At 34.0% G+C, this 19,286-nt stretch overlaps 1 protein-coding gene across 1 annotated transcript in view; it reads left to right on the forward strand.

The window, feature by feature from the left end:
• HFM1 (helicase for meiosis 1) overlaps positions 1 to 14,980 on the forward strand; it is a 30,218-nt gene extending 15,238 nt beyond the window's left edge. Inside the window, exons 19-38 of the mRNA XM_059478069.1 lie at positions 1,029 to 1,109; positions 1,722 to 1,813; positions 2,637 to 2,743; positions 2,829 to 2,876; positions 3,069 to 3,166; positions 3,255 to 3,386; positions 6,237 to 6,322; positions 7,236 to 7,319; positions 8,327 to 8,484; positions 9,192 to 9,295; positions 10,760 to 10,915; positions 11,164 to 11,259; positions 11,666 to 11,784; positions 12,607 to 12,689; positions 12,782 to 12,888; positions 12,996 to 13,094; positions 13,521 to 13,611; positions 13,878 to 13,983; positions 14,349 to 14,506; positions 14,768 to 14,980. Of these exons, the coding sequence (XP_059334052.1) occupies positions 1,029 to 1,109; positions 1,722 to 1,813; positions 2,637 to 2,743; positions 2,829 to 2,876; positions 3,069 to 3,166; positions 3,255 to 3,386; positions 6,237 to 6,322; positions 7,236 to 7,319; positions 8,327 to 8,484; positions 9,192 to 9,295; positions 10,760 to 10,915; positions 11,164 to 11,259; positions 11,666 to 11,784; positions 12,607 to 12,689; positions 12,782 to 12,888; positions 12,996 to 13,094; positions 13,521 to 13,611; positions 13,878 to 13,983; positions 14,349 to 14,506; positions 14,768 to 14,834 (2,072 nt within the window). The 3' untranslated portion in view covers positions 14,835 to 14,980. The remainder of the gene's footprint in view (positions 1 to 1,028; positions 1,110 to 1,721; positions 1,814 to 2,636; positions 2,744 to 2,828; positions 2,877 to 3,068; positions 3,167 to 3,254; positions 3,387 to 6,236; positions 6,323 to 7,235; positions 7,320 to 8,326; positions 8,485 to 9,191; positions 9,296 to 10,759; positions 10,916 to 11,163; positions 11,260 to 11,665; positions 11,785 to 12,606; positions 12,690 to 12,781; positions 12,889 to 12,995; positions 13,095 to 13,520; positions 13,612 to 13,877; positions 13,984 to 14,348; positions 14,507 to 14,767) is intronic.
• Positions 14,981 to 19,286: the final 4,306 nt, after the last annotated feature.

Genomic DNA, 19,286 nt, shown 5'->3' on the forward strand with positions numbered 1-19,286 from the left:
TTTGTGATTGATTTTGGGCTTCATAGAATGATGCTGAGGCTGTTCATTGGGTAAGGGTTTCAAGGGCCTTCAGGAACACAGTACATTTGCTGCATTTTGCTACTTGAGGTCCCCAAATGTGAGAAACATTGACTCTTACTTGCAGACAGTGAAAAGAGGAGCACTTATCAGTAAGAAATTTTGCCTTTTCAGTAGTTTTCTATATTTTTCTGTCTTTTACATCAGGAGTTTTCTGTTCTTGCCATGTAGGTTGAAAGGAATAGAGGGAATGAAGTGTGATACTACCTAAACAAGCCTTTATGGGAGAAGGCATGGTTTAATATGTACAGAGAGTGATAGAAGAATTCAATTAATGCTTTTTTAGTGTGGCAATTCTGATGTTAAAAACTAGCTCCTCTTCCTTACAATATGAAATATTTTGTAGTAATGTATATAATGTTTTCATATGTTTCATGTGTAAAGTGAAGGATTGCTTGGGGAACTATCTCTTTGAGTGCTGTTCTAACTGACTTAAATTCTGAATGTTGCCCTGGTCTTGAAAAAGAGAGACCAAAAGCAGTTTGGTCATTCTTATGCAGATACCTGACACAACAGGTTTAGTGAAATAAATACAAATGCAACATGAAAATTTCTAATGAAGGATTCATGAATACTTGTGGGTATTTGAAATTTGGACCATTTCAGTGTTAACTCTGTAGCAAAAGTCTTTTGTATAAGTGCTTGTGGGTTCTCTAATCTGTCATTCAAAATTGAATATGGCAACCTACGTTCCAGCATCTAGTTTCTTTTCCTTTGCAACTTTTACCTTACTGAAAAAGAGTTGGCTTGTCCTTATCAGTTATCTTTCAGTGAGTTTCCCCAGAGAAAAGTTAGCCACCAACTTTAATAGGAGGATTCCAAAACCTTTACTTGTGTTCAGTGGAATTACTTGGGTATATATTCATACCATTTGATGATGATGTTTGTGGTTTGTACATGGATAAGGTATTTTTAGTACATGCAGAAAACATTTTTCAAATTTTTGACAGAACTGTGTCTGAAGAACTTAAATGATTTATCAGCTTTTGATTTGATCAGGATGGATGAAGCAAATAATTTCAAACCAACAGGTAATACTTTTTTCAAATAAACTAATTTTCAGGAGTGATGTAGAGATAGTAGTGAACTGTGAAGGATCTCAGCTACCCTTGTGACTCATTAATAAGAGTACACAAATGTAGTAGAGAGTAAAATCTGAGGGACTTTGTGAGTGGAATATTTGGACAAGTTTCTTGACCAAGTCGTGGATGTTCACACTCTTAATCTTTTTTTATGAATAGATCTTCTCTTGTTGCTGAAAATTTGTTGCAGATTAGAAGATTGCAGAACACTGTGTCAGGATAATTGGTTGTGGCACAGTGCAAGGAAGGACAGGTTTTATCAATACCTGCTCTTCTCTGGACTCCTCTGCTAGAGGTGTTTGGCTTCTTAGCAACCACAGTTCCCTGCCTGGTGTGTTAGTGGGACTTCATCTCCATTGGAGAGAATTGCCACTGCCACTCTGTGATTGGATCAGTCATGTCCATCTCACAGCTGGGGACAATGACATACTGAGTAGTGGGGGTAAATCTCACAGAGGCCTGGAATAAGAAAATTAATTTAATTTTGTGGCTTAAAAAACTCTAAGCCACTAAAATATACTTGACATACTTATTTTTTTATGGTATATTCTTCTTTTACAGAGACTGGAAGATTAATGGCGTGGTATTACATTGCATTTGATACAGTGAAGCAGTTTTTCACAATGAAGGGAACTGAGACACTAAATGAATTGGTAATTTGAGGTTTTTTTAAATTACATATGTTCAATTATTTTTAAACAGTCTAAGAAAATAAGGGTAAGGTGTTATTTATTTTAAAGAGCTCAGGCTTTATTTTTATAAAGTTTTAGAGAATACATCTAATTAAATTCTATATGGAGTATTTTTGAGACTTTGTACTTTGAGATCTTTTGATTCCCAACTCTTTCTTCACTCACTAACCTTGCTTATGAAGATGTAAAGTTGCTGAAGCTGTTCTGTTTATGTACTAAAAGCCTTAATATTTTCTGCTGTAGTAGGTTTTATTTGTTGAAAAAACAGCTGCATCAAGAGCAGGTTTTACTTTTAAGGGAATTGTCTTTCTGTTTTAAGTAACTTTCCTCTTTCAGCTAATGAGTTGTTATCTGAAGCACAAGACATTTTGTTTTCAAGCAAATATTATGGTAAAACGGATTTGCCATGAAAAAAATGGAACACTTGTTCTCCTGTGCCTGTCTTTGTCATTAAAGTGTGAAGAAAGCAAGGTGAAATACATAACAGAAAAAGTTGTTTGTATTTGCCTTGTATAAAGTGTTAGTAAGGTGTGGGGTAATTTTAGATAACATCAACTGAAATAGTAATCAAAAAGCTGAAAGAAAAATTGTCCCCTTTCATTAATGACCTTTATAGGAAGAGGAAAGAAAGGTGGTCAGTATTAAAAAGAACTGACGGACTGTGTCTTCATGGTCATACTGCTGAGGAAATAAATTTTTTTAAATGTTCTTCTAAAAAAATTAGAAGAAGTAATAGAAAAAATGGCAAATTAAAGCAATTACTAAAAACATTTAATTATTACAGATTACAATGATCTCCAACTGCACAGAATTTGTGGATGTGAAGTTAAGAACAAATGAAAAGAAAATATTGAACACTTTGAATAAAGACAAAGACAAAATAACAATCAGGTATTTAAAAAATACATTGAAAATTGAAAGTACCTTTTTAGCAATAAATAAAATGAATTTAGAAAATATTTGTTTTCATGCATAGGTTTCCAATGGAGGGGAAGATAAAAACAAGAGAAATGAAAGTAAACTGGTAAATATTATATTGCCTTTTTATTTTTTATTGAAAACCTGCCATTTTAAGGCTGTGAAGTCCCTGCTAAATTTTTTGTCATTTTGCAGAGGACCAGATCTTGTATTTTGTTGTTTCTATTCTGAATTTCCTTTTTTTTCCCATGAAAAACTTTGATGTTGTTCTTTGTTTACAAACCCATTGTTTTTCCAGTCTCATTCAGGCTCAGCTGGGATGTATTCCTATTCAAGACTTTACTTTGACACAAGATACTGGCAGAATATTTAGAAATGGCTTGAGAGTTACTAGATGTATGGTAAAATTTAATTTTATTTTCCTGGTACATCTCCTAATAAGCTACATTATGTTTGTTAACATAAGTCAATCTTATTTTTACAGGGCTATCTGACTTTCTGGCATCATCTAAGAACAACTTCTCTGCTTTATTAAACTCTTTGATTTTAGCAAAGTGTTTCAGGTGCAGACTTTGGGAAAATTCACTTCATGTGTCTAAACAATTGGAAAAAATTGGTAGGTACTAGTTAAAAATTATAAAAGTGTAATCTTGACAAAGAATCATAACTCATAATTAGCCTGCTGATTTCTGTGATATCTATGTACATAATTGAATTAGTCTGCTAATTACTTATTTGCCACAATTGAGTACCACAGTTGCCAGAAGAATCTGCCATTGCAAAAGCAAGCTCTTTAGTAGCTTTCTTAAGGCTTTCAAAGTATTTCAGAATTGTTCTTATTCCTCACTATTCCTCTCAGTATCCCAGGCATATTCCACATTGATATGACTGCGTGTCCCTGACTAGGCTATGTCTTCCTTTCCAGGCAGCAGTTGCTGTAGGTCCTCTTGCTTGTATGCATTAAAACCTTTTAATTCACATTGAAAAGGATAGGAATCATGAAATATAAGTCAATTTATTATGCATGAGGTTCTTATACACATGATGATCAAAAGTTTCTAATGATCTTCCTTTCACTGTATCCTGTTATTGAATGAACTTCTGACTGGAAGTACAGGCTTGTCATAATTATTTGAAAAGGAGTTCAGAAAATTTTGAGTCTTCTGTTTTATAAAAATGTAGTCATACTTGTTTGAGGTAGTAGTGTATCTTCCTGCTTTGATGTCTGGTCTTATCATACCTTCATGCTTTCAAAATTCACTGCAGCATTCTCTGTATTTCTTCTTTAGAGATACATCAGCTCTGCGCTGAAGAGTGTAGTACAGAGATCTGCAAATTAGAGAATGGCTAAACCCAGAGGTCCATCGGGTCCAGCACCTTACAGGCTTTCCTGCTCAAGGGCAGAGGCTGTAATGCTTCATTCATGTGGATTCAAAGCAAGGGCAGGGCTTGTTAGCCTGTGCACAGCACAGTGCACAGTGCTGGGAACACATTTCCACTACCCCACACCTGTGGCAATGTTGACACCATCATCTGAGGAATCTGCCTCATGTTCAGCATTTCTGTGGAGTTAGGATGAGTGGGATAAATATGGCACTTGCAGTGTAGACAAATCCTTCCCTGTACACTATATTCACCAGAATAAAGTCACGTTTAGTTTTTTAATAAGAGGTGTATATATACAGACATGTCTGTCCAATTTTCCTTTTTCTGGGTACTTTATTCTTATGCTGTCATTGCTCTTGCAGCATATGTTACAAAGAGCTGCTAACTTCCAAAGTGTCATTTGTTCCCCTCACAAGCTTCTTTTGAACATTCTTCTGACATTCACTCTTTTCCTGAATCAAACACTGAATTGATGCCTGTAGTATGATACGATTTTTTAACCTCTGCCTATGGCTACTAATCTTCTGTTTCTTTCTGGAGTTAAATTAAGTTCCCAGAAACTTGCTGATACCATGTAGCATATTCAGAAATCCTTAATTTTTAAACTCTTAGCTCAGTGTGCTGTTTTTGAACCTTAAAAATGCCTTTTTAGTCAGTATTTCCATTATTAGAGTGACAGTTCTTTGACTGACACTTGGCCTTACTGAGACTGATATTTCAGTTGAATTCTTGCTGCATTTCTACAGCTCTTGTCCAATAATGATACTCCCCCTTGTTACTGAATGGTAGGTTTGATTTCTGTTTGCTTGTTCTGACAGACAGGATAATGATCAGTTGTCATACAGGATTTATGACGTTTACTACTTGTTCAATTTTATTTCCACCCCCATTTATTCGTTTTGCTCAGAAGTGTAGATGAAAATAAAGAGAAAAGAATCTTATTTACATCTGGTATTCTCTTCACTGGCAGAAATCCTTCTATCATTTTAGGAATTAGGGTAAAAGAGTTAATCTTCAGCTTCAGTTATAAAGAAACAGAGGAGCAGCTCTAGCAGAAGAAGTAATATCTGAGAATTCTCAGTATTCAGACTGCAGAGCTTCTGCAAAGGAGCAGGAAGATGGTAAAAGATGTTTTCCCCAAGTCAGACCCATGTGTATTATGTTCAAATACACATGAAAAGAAAAAAGGTGTTCTGTTTCTCTAAAGTATTAAATTCTTGAGTTAAGTATTTTCTTATAAGATTACAGTAATGTCTTCCAAGAAGCAATCTAAACGTATTTTAAGAGTTTTCCCACTTAATTTTCAGATTTCTTACATTCGTTCTTTAGCAGAGCTCTTTAGCAGAACTGTGTGAGAAGGATCCAAATACTCATTCTAAGTATTTGGTAGTATTTTTTACATACAATCATTGCAGTTATTATAAAAGGCTGTAATGCCAGGTCAGTTAAATGCTTTTTCATAGCTGTGATAAGTCTAAATCTCACTGGAAGTATGGTGAATCACAAAGAGAAATAAAAGTGTATATGGAATTCTCTGCTTTTGTGGCTTACATGCCCATGGGAAAGTTTTTTGCTAAAGCTGGAATAACTCGTAGAAGATAATAATAAATATTTATTTTTCAGTGAATTTCATTATTAACTTGTTCAAAAACATTGAGGTCTTTATGATTTTAACATAATTAAATAATTTCTTGAATAGGGAAAACATTCTGAGACAAAGAATACTGCATGGCATGCTTTTTTATCATATATATACAGAACACATTTCTTGACTCCTACAGAAAGTGATGTAAAATCTGTTTTACTGTAGAAAATGCAAAAGTTGTCATCATTGAAATATTGTATATTTTCATGTTTGGTTTGTATTGCATTTCTTTTTCTCTTTACTAATGGAGAAATTAATTACTACTGAAATACTTGAGTGAAAATAAGTTTAGTGACTTGCTGGGCAGAAAGCTGCATCAAATGTAACAGAGTTATTTATGCTTTGGGTTTACCTGCTGTAATGCAGTTGTTACAATAATTTGAGGTTATTCATTGTCCTTTAACAGCATAAAACTTGTATATGTGTTTTTCACAGGTGTATCATTGTCAAATGCTATGGTAAATGCTGGGCTGACATCATTTAAAAAAATTGAAGACATAAATGCAAGAGAGCTTGAATTGGTAACTTATTATTTTGTACATAGATAAATATGATAGGGAAAATACTGAGGATTAATACTGTTAGCAGTTAAAGCAGTATAGTTAAATATATTTGCTATATGGTCATAGCAAAATTTAGATGTTTAGGTGATTTATTAATTTTAACTAGTAGAATTTTAAAAACTATGTAGCTGCTGCTGGTTTTCCTTGAAAATGTGTATGATGTTTTGTTGTAGCAAATTTAATGTGAATGATGATTTCACTGATTTGGTTGGCTGTGGAAAGCAGATGCTTAAATATGTAGAATTTCATCATGAACATGGTTTGTAACAAAGGACAATATGCACTTCTCTATTAGAAGTGTTGGAAAAATATAAAAGGGAATATGTATTTACAGTTTCTCTTAGTGTATCTTAATTATGAAAATCCCAAATTTCCATTATTGCAAATTTGAGATAGGAGTAGAATAAAAATCTTCTAAATCATCTACAAAACACTTCTTATTTTAGGAAAGGTAAATGTTACTCTAGGACTGGTTCTTTGGCTTTTGGCTTCTTTTCTGTGGAAGCTGTTATTCCAGTGTTCTGGAAGATATAACAGACTTCTAAATCTTACTTTGGTTTTTCTGTTTTGACTTTGGAAATTTGATTTATCATTCTGGCTCCTTTTGTGTTTTTTCTTGTAATTTGTTTTGTTTTAGTTAAAGCTTGTGCAGCATAGAAGAGTCATCTCATATAAAACCTGAGTAGTCATTGGTAGGTGATTGAATTATCTGAACTGAAGCAGTAGCAACTTTTACAAGTGTTGGAATTTCCTTTTGGTAATGTTGCTATTCTGGGCATCAATGACAGTAGAGAACCAAGAATGAAAGGAGCTTTTGTTGCTAACATAATTACTCAGGTGACTTTGATTCCTTGGATTTACATCTTTGCAGATTTTAAACAGACATCCTCCTTTTGGAAACCAGATAAAAGAGTCTGTTTTGCATCTTCCAAAATACGAACTTGAAATTGAACAGGTACATTTTTTCATATTTATTTTATGTTTTTATGCTGGTTTTATTAAATGAAAAAACAAGTCCTGACTTAAAGCAGTTCTGAGTCTTCCCAGATGGAAGATCAGACAATATTGTGACCTCCTTCCAGCTTAGCAGGTAGAATGAAACTCCTAAATCTCAAAGGAGAGCCTTGGAACAGGCATTCCCCATAATAAATTGGCCTCTCTTGTTGATAGCATTTTATGTTACAGATGTGTACCAGTACATTCACATTCTAGCATTATATGTGAGTCTGAGAGGTCTCTTCTATCTTGAATTTAAACAAACCCTAGAGACAGCAAAGCATCCAAATACAGCTAACTGAAATACTATTAATGCATGTTTATTTTCTACAGCACACTTAGGAATATAGAGAAACAATAAGTTAGTACATTAACCTAGCTGGTGCCCTTTCAAAGGAAGGGTACAGTTCTATGTGTAATCAAGAGCTTTGAGGTTCTGATATGCATTTTGTCTTTATACGGATCACAAAGACACTCTAGCTTTCTAAAATGCAAAATTTGAAAAGTGACCTTAAAGTTGATAGAAATGAAGACACTTTTGAAGTTAAAAGCTCAATAGATGTGTGAAACTCTCTTGGTATAACAATCAGTTCTAGTTTACTTTTCCCTTGATATAATACCAGATGAGTAGCTCAATTCTCAGAATGAAGATTTAACAATTATAAAAATCTTCTAGAGGAATGTTGGGATGCCAAAATATAATTTCTATATAACAAATCATATTCTTGCCTATTTCTCTTTGCATTTGTCCTTGATTCTCAGTACTGAATCAAACTTAGGGTATTCAGCTTATCACCAAGTTAGTGCTGAAAATCAGTGTCTCAGAGGAACAAATAAAATTGTACCACAAATTCAAATTGCTTAAGTTGAGGTTTTGTGCTTGTATCAACAGATAGAAATTTATGGGGGGCATATATTTTCCTCTGCATATTTTATCAGTTCTGTCTTCTGTATCATTTTCCCTAGCTTCCCAAATACAGTGACACGTTGGCAGAAATCTTAGTAACCATCAAACTAACAAACTATGAGCAGCTCCAGACAAAGAGAACAGCGCCAGACTTTCACTATGTTACATTGGTCATAGGAGATGCTGACAACCAAGTCATTATTAATCACAAAATTATGTATGTATGATCAGGTTTTTTTGCCTCACATAGTTTTATGGTGTTGATTTTTCATCTGTTCTGTGACTTTCAGGCAGATTTTCAATATTTCCTACTGATGTCTAATAGTACAAAATTATTCTTTATCCTACAGCATTTTCTAGTCACTGTTGTCATTTAAAATGCTACACAAAATTCAGCAACCCCCAAAACATGCCAGTGTGCTTGTCAGTGAAGAAAGCACGTGTAAATATCTGTTAAACATCAATGTCATATTATGGAAAAGTCATAATAATTTCCCCATAAATATAAAACAAGTAAAATACCTTTTAAAATTATGGAAAAAAACAGTTGTTACTTACTCCTGTTAGCTGTATTTCTTTAATTATATTTTAGAAATATTTTTTTTTTTCCCCTCAGAGATGGATTTAAATTCTCCAGTTGGCTAAGAGATGCTTGGAGCAAATGGGAAAAGAGAAACAGAATCTTTTCCAACTGCTTGACCTTCATGACAATTCTGACCAAAGTCTGGCACTTTGGGCAAAATTGAAACTGATCTGCAGGATCCTGGCCCTCTTATGGCCATAAATCATACATGATTGAAAAGTTATTCTTAGGCCAATTATCAAGCAGAACGAAAGAAGTAGAACCAAATTCAGGCTCTTTCACTTGGTTACAGATACCATTGTATGTTGTCCTTGTCTAACAACTTTGCTGATGCATTACAGGGATTCTGTGCTCCTGAAAACTGGAAATTGGATGAAGAAAATTGAAGTTAAAAGAGCTGTTAAATCAGAAGACATTAGTATAAATTTAATTAGTTCTGATTATGGTAGGTTAAGGTATTCTTTGAATTAAAAACCAATATGCAGGAGATTTTGGAACAAATTGCTAAAACGCTTTCTGTTAAGCCAAAGTATAATAAAGTGAGCTGGTCTGGAAACAAACCTCTATAACATGTATTTTACTGGGCTGCATCCTACCTCTCACAATTACTTATCTGTGTATTTCATTTACTACCACATAAAGAACTGCGAAGCATCAAAACTGTTACTAGGAGACAATATTTAGCTCTGTTGATACAGATTGGGATTCTCTTTTGTCCTTCTCCTTCAAGTGGGTTAACTCTCAGCAGAGATAACCTATCAGCCTGACAGTTTATTTATGCTGAGCAGAGCTGCCTTTGTGAGTGGTTAGGTTTTGCACTGTAGTAAAGAGGTGTTGGATGTGGTCGTCTCCACTTTGGTAACAAGAAATTCCTACAGCTGGAAATGTTGTGCCTTACTGTGTGCAGATTTAAACATGAGTCCCCTCAGTGACAACTTCCATACAATTGGAACTATAGCAGTAAAGGAGCACCTCATGACCTTGAAACGCAAAACTTCAAAAAACAATTTAAAGATAAACTGGCTCCATTGAATTCTGTCATCATGCCCCACCAGTAAAAAAGAGTGCTGTGTGTTAGGTTAACTGAAGTGTACTTGATGCTTCCATGGTAAATATTGACATTGAGATTATTACAATAATCAAGCCTGGAATAATCTATATTTCTATAGCTAGACCTGTGGCTCTGGGAAAAAGAGTTTTCTAACCACACAGAAATGAAAATTGTCCTTTTATCTAGAGGTACAGTAGATAAAATACTCAGTACTGAGTTCAGAAAAACTCAGCACAACAGTTAATTTTTCTGAAACTGGTAATGGTGAAATTATACTAAAACCAGGTCTTCCTAGTCTCTACTTATTTTAAGTCTGTTCCTATTTCAGACTTCAAAGAAATCTCACATTTTTTAAAAGCCTGTCTGGTTTTCCAACAAATTTTATTTCCCTAATAAAAGACAAAATTGCTCTCTTTACAAAGGGTGTCTCTCAGTCTGTCATGAATATTGGCCTTCAACTTGAGAAGCATTATAAACATGTTCATTTTTTGCCTTTGCCAGTACAGAGCTGCTGATACTCCTGAACACAGACTGGAGTAGAGTTTAAAAGTTAAAATTTTATCAGTTGTGCAAAGTCATTGGTAAATTTAGTTTTAACAAAAGTAAGCTTAAAGTTGATCAATACAAGAACATTTGGTTAAAGGAACTAATTTCATTTTTCTTCTAGTAACTATGTCTTTAATTCTAAAAAATGTTTGGGGTTTTTAATCTCAATCCTAAAGAATCTGGTCATACAAGAGTGTGCTCTAAGGGCAAATTACTTTTTTAAATTTCCATGATCTTTGAGTAACTGAAGATAATTGTAGTATAGAAACAGTTTAAAGCTGTTTTAATAGTTTTGTCTTTTTATTTTCCAAGTTGGCCTTGATATACAGCGAGCATATACAGCCTTCTACTTAACACCAAAACCAGAGGGACGTAAGGTGGTTACAAATCAAAAATTGAAAGCTGAATCTACACTTGATAAATGTTATAGCTCACCTCAAAGCTTGCCAGCAGCAAAAGTAGATACAGGTAAATGGTCAGATCACAGTATCTGGCTGATACTAAAGTCAACAGAAAATTGAATTTTGCTTTCACTAGGGAACTAAATCTTTATTCATCCCTGCTGTTTCTTTCTCAAAGGTAATAAAAATACAACTCTGCTGCTTCTACTCGTAAAGTACTACACTGCAATTTTTTGATGATTTTGAAAGTTAGAAAAATCATGGGTGTTTGGTATCCAATATTACTGTTCGAATTTCTGTATTATATTTATCTAGGAGGCAGATCTAAACAGGAGATTGCTTACAAGAAATTTGGCAACAGAGAATGCAACCACCGCTGTAAAAATAAAGATGTGTGTGGGCATGACTGCTGTGAGTTTCATTAAATCTACTACTTCTGATACTTTTAGAGAAATGTAATTTAGAACAGCTCCCATCATGCCAATGGCTACGTTAGCAGAAACAATACCAGCAAGAGAATGGGTTGTTATGCTGCAGTCATAAAAGCAATTATAAGTAGCTTTGGCAATAGCACTTTTATAGGTACTACAATGATTAATAATACTTTTTGTACTTAGCATATATCTTAAAAAATGTCAAGCTTGTTATGCTTTTATATGAATACTGTGTTAAATCTTGTACTTGGCATGTGAAATCTTTTAGAATGTTTTAACAGAAGATATTAAGCTTAGTGGCAAAGTTTTTCAAAGTAATTTGAAAACAATTAGGATTTATCCCTTGTAACTAATCTAAAGATTATTTTACTTCATTTTCTCAGGTAAAACTGGAGTACCTCCAAAGTCACAGATGAATGGAGACACAAACTTTTCTTTGTACCTAGCTGATTTAAGGAGCAGGAACTCAGTTTCATCTATACCCCCAGTAAAACGTCTAAAGGTTTGCTTGAATGCAGTAAGCCATTTCATAGGTTTATTTTAATCTGTTACATATTTGTAGGCATTGTTTGCAGAGAGAATTCTATCACTAAACATGAACATCCAAGTTTGACTTTTCTGTGTGGAGAGCAAAAAGTAAGGAAGTACAAAGGTCCAGGAATCTTTGAGAGGTTCTGCTGTTCTTTGGGACATTTCCATTGATCCACTTTTGTGCACATCCTCTATATCTTTTCTTTTATGGCATTTGATAGGTTGTGGTTGGTGAGGTTCAGAGGCATTGTTGGAGGGTACTGCACTGTGACTTGGTTTGGCAAAATATTACCTGAATTAAATTGTGGTATTTATTAGTCATGCTACTAAGAGTCTTTTTCACTGGCAAGTAGATCCACTTGTTTATAAGAAAACTATCCCCATTGGTTTTAAACTTCTGAAACATTTCATGGCTTGCACTTTATTCCTCTGAATGTAGTGGTAAACTAGGTCTTTCTGCAGCAAGAATGACATTTGAGGTATTGGAGGGTTTTATTTCTACCTCACAGTTTTGTTTGCTTGTTTGTTTGCAGTAGAGGACTATTTAGCCTACAGCTAACGCAGATGAGAGTCAACCAGTCTGGCTTTGCCGGGGTGCTTGCATACCTCCACCAGAAGCACATAACTCAAACCTTTTTAACTGAATGCATTAGATAGACAGACATCAGAAAGGTTTTATGACATTTAAATATTGTGCTAACTTAGAATATTAATGATGCCATTAACCCTGTTAAAAAATAATAGCTCTTAGTATGTTTATATCTTATAAGTTATAATATTTTGCTTTCTTTAGATGGAGATGTTAAATCAAGCTGAAAATGTGGATCTCAAACAATTTGTTTTTACACCTAAGGCTTTATTGCCAGCCTTGCCAAGGTATTACTAAGAATTGCTTTCTGAATAAATTTATTTTGCCACTTTCTGTAATTGTTTTACAGACATGTCATTGATTTATTGTTTTTAAATAGGTCTAGCAATAAACTGTCATCTTTGTCACCTTCAGTGGACCAGGAGGATAATATTAATACCTTAGAAGTATCTCAGAAACAACTGCAATCCTGGAATTGTGGAAAGAGTAGTAAGTTATTGCTAATGTTTAAAATTGCAGTGTTCACTGTTTTGATATTTAAATTAATGCTTCATATTTTTCTGCCACAGATAAAAGCAGATACTGTTTTTCAGATGCTTTGAATGTGGACTTTGAACTGAGAGATGATATTTGGGATGATATTGATGATGAGAAATTGGTATTTGCCAGTAATTTTGTCAGTAGAGAATTAGGTAAGGTAATTTCAACAAACTTTTTCCTTTCCTAAAATTATTCTACAGGCTATTATTTGAGAATAAATTATAATAATATACAATTAATAGAACCACCTGAAAATTTTGGTTAATTGACTAGACTGACATTTATTATTCTGCCTTGAATGTCACGTATATTGTGACAAATCCAATACAGAAGGGACAGTTGAAAAACTCACAATTAAAGTTTTTTGATGGCCTGCAACTGCATAATTGTTGTTTCACAATGTATATTGACTGTATATCTCTGCTTATCTTTATATTAGCCCAAAACCCAAAGAAATATTTCAAGTGTTAAGACACTTTCATAATTTTTAAAGTACTATTTATCATAACATGGGAAATATTTAGAAGGGGTTGTGGCTTCTTCTCAACCCTCTTTTTAAAGCTTTCATTCTTTTGCAGAACATGGAAATATCTGCCTTCAAAGTCCAGATGAATGTCAACCCCTCTGCCAGTATACATCAAGCAAAGCCACAAATAACATTTCAAAAGAGTAAGACTTACATAATTTACTACTATTTTATTCAGTTTAAAATATTGTCTGTATTTCACTTGTATCTGTGTAATTAAATGTATAGAATGTTGTTCACTCATAAAAGTGAGTGAAATTTCAGTGTTTAAAAGGCATGACTTGTTGCATTATTTTAATTTGGTTTTTATTTAAGTGTGCAGAGAGATAAGTAGAAAAACCTGAATTGAACAGAAAATAATTTTTCCCTTCTGTAAAAATACTGAAATTATTCAACTTGGTATTTTCAGTTCATGCACGGTACAAGATGAGTCCAGGATTCACAACTCAGATGTTTCTGTGGTCAATAGCACATCAAAAGTGAATTTATCTGCACAGATTAGAAATACAACCTTGGTGAGTAAAAATATATTGACAGCTGAATTTTCTATCATTTGAGTACTTATGGTGTAAATATATCTGCCATATCTGACTGATGAATCAATTAGGATATCATGAATTTCAAATTGTCCAAATCATTCTCTGTTCATTGGGATATTCCTGATGCAAAGAAATAGGATATGAATTTACTTTATATAGCATGATCTCAAAACTATTTACTCAATTTGATAATTTCTCTGTCCAGTATATATTTGGATTCGTCACATGCTTGGTTCTTGTCAAATATCATAATATCAATTAAATACCAGTACTATATTGTACAACAATCTGGGAGTTTCAGTTGGTTTAACCATGTATACTTTTAAACTTTTGTGTTGCAGTTCAGTTTTCAAGAAAAAACACATTCAAGTCCTTCTCAAGAGCAAAAAAGTTTACAGTGTTCTTCCATCCCAGAAATAATCTCAGACTCTTCTAAATTCACTAGGAAAGAAGATTTTTTTATTTTCACAAAAGAGCAGGAAAAAGAAGTAGATCCAAGGTAAGAAAAGTTACATATGTTTTTCTGTTTCTTCAGTGTTTCAGTGCTTAGTTCTTCATGGAATAGAGACTTTTGGTGAATGTGTTAGTTTCTAATATTCATTGCTAAAAAGTTTAGTTTTCTCAATAATAGTAACAAATAATTTTTCTTAAGACACATTACTTAAAATTGCTTGTCTTGGTTTCTCTTAACTCTATAGTGTTCCTGATTCCATAGGTTTTGATGTGCTATACCTTATTTGTTTGTTTGCTTAATCTTTAGATTTCTTCTTGATGATGAAACCAATGATGTCAAGCCCTTTCTTGGAATATTTGATGGTATTTTGTAAAACATGTAAACAAAATACATTGTAAGTGCTGAGGAAAGAACTTACAGTCAATTTTACAGTGAAGGCTCCAGTCAAGAGAGTTTGATTCCTGTTGTATACCTATTTATTAATAGCTGGATTGCTGCATAGAATATACAATAAATTAGACACCAGTTTTGTTGTATAATTTATGGAATGTAAGAAATAATATCTTGTTTTACAAGTATTAAAGTATTTTTGTTCACCTTGCTGTTTTCAGGATTATAAAGAAAAATATTGAAATGTGTCAAAGGAGAATAGTTCATAATTTGAGGGTACTTTAATAGATAACAGAAAATCCCATTAGAGAAAGTAAAGGTTTAAGTGTTTATAATAACATGTCCTGCTTCTCAAATAATCTTTAGGTGAATGAAAGACTCGTTCCTTGGAAATTTTGTAATATTTTTCAGGTTTTTCTTTCAGTTTCTCTAAAGTTGAATTTTTCATAGTGCTGTAAAATAATTAGATTTATAAACAGAAGTAATAGGATGATAGATTATTCTAGATTCTAGATATTCCTTTTGACAGTGCTATGAATGTGTTAATAAAAAAATGCAGCTTAAGCAGATATGTTTCCAGATTCTCAGGAAACCAGTTGTTAAATGTCTGTAAAAATACTCTAAAACTCTCTTCCCTGTTCAGTTTCCTACCCAAGGTCATAAAATGGACATTCATGTGTCCTAATACAGGTTTAGGCACCAGGTATTGCATTTGGATATTTTCTTGTAGCTTTAGTGTTTGAATAGTAGACTTTGCAAGTTCAACAGTTAGTAGAATTTATGATATTGCCTAAAATCCAAGAGAATGTTAAATTTTACTGTAATTATTTAAAATGTGAGGAATTAAAATGTTATAATCACATGTGAAACATTAGCTGTCTGTTCTTTCAACATTGTGGTGCAACTAAATGCAGCCATGTTTTTCTCCACTACCAGGTTGTAATTTTCTCAACTATTAACATTTTGCTTGACTCCAGTGTTTCCTACACTTTTGACTTAATATAACTCTTTCTCTGCATGAAAGAATGGCCTAACCTAAGCAGCCTCAGTACTCACCCCTCAACAATTTTTTGACTATGCAAATGCCAGCAGACCCCAGTTTAATTCACTTTTCTACACCTCAAGTATTTTATTACATCTCAAAGTTATTAGTATGTCAGATCTCTTTTTATCAGATTTTTTAAAATTAAGCTTCCAAGCTGATGTAAGTCAGAATTACTGTACTACTGCTACATTTAACCCAGCAATCCCAGTCATGTACACATTCCAGTTCTCTGTCAGGGTAAGATTTAAGAATGCAGATTTTATCTCCTGCACTTCACCATCTTCTGATTTCCATGGGAGATGGGTGGCTCCTAGGCAGGCACAGTGGTGTTTCTCAAAAGATGCCTCATATAAATGATCAGGAGACCAAAACCCCAGGTCACACCCCAGAAGGTAAGTGTTGATATAGCTATGGAGAGCTGTAATTACCATTGTTTAATTGATTGCCTGTCTAGTCACTAGAAAGAGGCAGACACTGTCAGAAGATGTTTTAGATTGTAAGTGGGCTGAATTGCTCTTGGTGCAACTGTCCAATTACCTGTGTTGAGAGTGACACGGAGAAGCTGGTGTGCTGTAATTTCACAGACAGGCTCACTGAATATTGCTTTGCTTGTGCATGTGAGACACTGAATTCCTTTATCCATGTAAGGAGCTAACTTCCCTAAGGTAAATAAAAGGGCAAGAGATGGCTATGCTTTGTTTCAGGTGCTGACCAAATGCTAAAAAAGACAAATTCAACAGGATGTTATCAGACATTTACACTAAGCTACTGACAATGAGTAAAATACAGACTAAAGTACATAAAAAATTTGTTAGAGTCTAAACTGATCCTTATTTTAATTCTACATAGACTTGAAACATTAAATGAGTGGCTCGAGTTTCAATCACTGGGATTGTGTAAGTAATTCTTTGGGGATACAGCAGGATGCCACAGACTTTAGTCTGGGGGTGATTCTACAAAATTTACATTATAAAAAATAAAGTTTTCTATAATGGAGAAGTGAAAGAAAATTCAATATGATGAGAAGTCAGATTTTACTATCTTACTTGCATGATTCCCCATAATAAAAGACATGCTTATACCTGCTTTTAATTTAACTTCAACTTCCTTATATGCTTCCTTGTCCTATCACACATACTGATTTCAAAATAGAAACTGAGGTCAACCATATCTGGGCCTGAAGAAAATGCAATATGCACTCAAAACCTATAATCTTCAAAAGCAGAGGGAAAATAGTATAGTGTTTAAACATGTTGCCAGGCATCTTTGTGTATAAGGTAAGTTACAGCATACAGAATACTACAAATGTATTGTAACAATTTTCATTGTGTGGTGCCTGTCTTGAGCACATTTTAATTATATAGCTTTTATTCCTGTATTTGAACATTTTAATGAGTTAAACATCACAGTAATTGTCAAAATAAGAGCAGTTGCAACAAGTCAGACTCTTGTTATTTGGGTGTATTTTCACTTAGATATACCTTCACAGAATAGTTACATGATATATAAAAGTTGGTGCTCTTAAAGGCAGTCAGAATAATGATAAAGAATGAACAGAAGTCTCTGTATGAAACCAACACGCACAAAATATTTGAAATTAGTCATTTTGCAGAGCACAAATGATACCATTCTAATGCATCATTATGACAGTATTGATGGTACCTCTTCTGAAAGAAAGGGTGTCTTGCATTAGCTCTTTATGTCACTTTGTCTGCATGTTATGTAGATGAGCAAAAGAGTCATATCATGTCAATTGTTTTACTGCCAGAATCTTTAATTATATCTCTAAAATGAGATCTGTGAATGCCTGGGTTTTTTCCAAGCTCCTTTGCTTAACAAGGAAATAGAAAAGAAGGTACTAATCAGGGTAAAAGTCTCTTCCTGCAGAGGGCTAATGACACACTGAATTTTTGGAAGACTTCCATGAGAATTAACTGAGGCACATACAGTGCTTTCAGTGATTAATTCATCTTGACTGAAAACAATCAGATAGAAAAAGGACAGATGTTTATTGGCTGCCACTGTTCAGTTGAGATAAACCTGGTTTAGCCATGCCTCTGTATTTGTTCTTGAAGTCTGTGTGACATTAAATGGTATCAGTTTAAGCCTTCACTTTCTCCCAGTGTTGTAATTCCTGGTCTCCATGTGCCCTGATGGGCGTTTCAGATGGAATGGGCTGGGGTAAGGAGTGCACCTCTGTAAGCACTAGGTCTGTCTGTCTCTAGGCAATGCTATCACTGTTGCTCTTCCCTCTGGTTGTGAAGAGACTGGAAAGGATGTGCTACTGTTGACTTGCAGTCCTGCCTTTAACAGGAGCCCCAGTCCAGACTGTTAATACCAGTCAGGGAGAGTTGGTTCCCAGTTTGCTTTGTGTGCTACCTACCACACTGAAACACTACACTGGGGGGAATATGTAGTGCTTTGAGTGTCCTGAGTCTGTCCTCTTGTGCTTTTTACATGGATTATTTCCATGTGCCAGGACTTAAGGGGCACATGTAATTGGTGATGTGTGAAAATGTTAACATGTTTTGCAGAAATGTAGTAGATGGTACTGGGTGGACAAACCACATAAAGAAGGTATATGTCCTTTCAAATATAATAAAATTGCCTAAATATAATAACAAGTAATTTCTGCCTGTATTTAACATATACTGCATGGAACCAGCATGTCTTTTTGACTGGGGCTACATGGCAATTTCTATATTTTAGATAGCTGAGCATAGGGAATAAGGCAAAACATTTTGTTTTGAAAACTGTAAGGATATTTTGTTTATATAAAGGAAACAATGTTTCTTTTGTAACTGTGAAACTTCCTATTAAAGGATGCATATAGCTTTGAAAATAAAAAGACGTTTGTAACTGTAAATGGCTATGATATATTTGCTGTTCCCCCACCCACTTAGAGACAAAACCTATTTATAAGTCTTTATTAAGTGCAAATAATTCCCATGGCTTCTGCAGAATATAGTCTGATTTGCATATAAATGACATCTCATGATTTCTGCTCAGAAAACTATATTGAAAAATACATATTTCTGCATTGGAAACCTGATATTCACACATCTTAAGGTCAGCTTGCATAACTTGTTTTAAGCTGCTGCATGTTGATACCTGATCATACTTCCAGCTAGATTCAGGCTTTATCCTTTGAAATTATAAATTTCTTATTTTGATCTAATTCCAAAACATTTATCTCATCAGTTTAAGCATTTAAAAGTACTCAGAATATTCATCAGTGCAAGTGGAAAGCTCCTAACTTGGCACTTTTCCTTGTCTCCAGTACTGTGAATTTGTGATGTGAGAGAATTCCTGCTGTTTGAGTGAGACAGAAAAAGGCTGCTAACTTGCTCTAGTCACTTTAATAAATGATAGGATGTAATGAAAGTAGAC

Source organism: Ammospiza nelsoni, chromosome 9, assembly GCF_027579445.1.
Source record: "Ammospiza nelsoni isolate bAmmNel1 chromosome 9, bAmmNel1.pri, whole genome shotgun sequence".
Taxonomy (NCBI): domain Eukaryota; kingdom Metazoa; phylum Chordata; class Aves; order Passeriformes; family Passerellidae; genus Ammospiza; species Ammospiza nelsoni.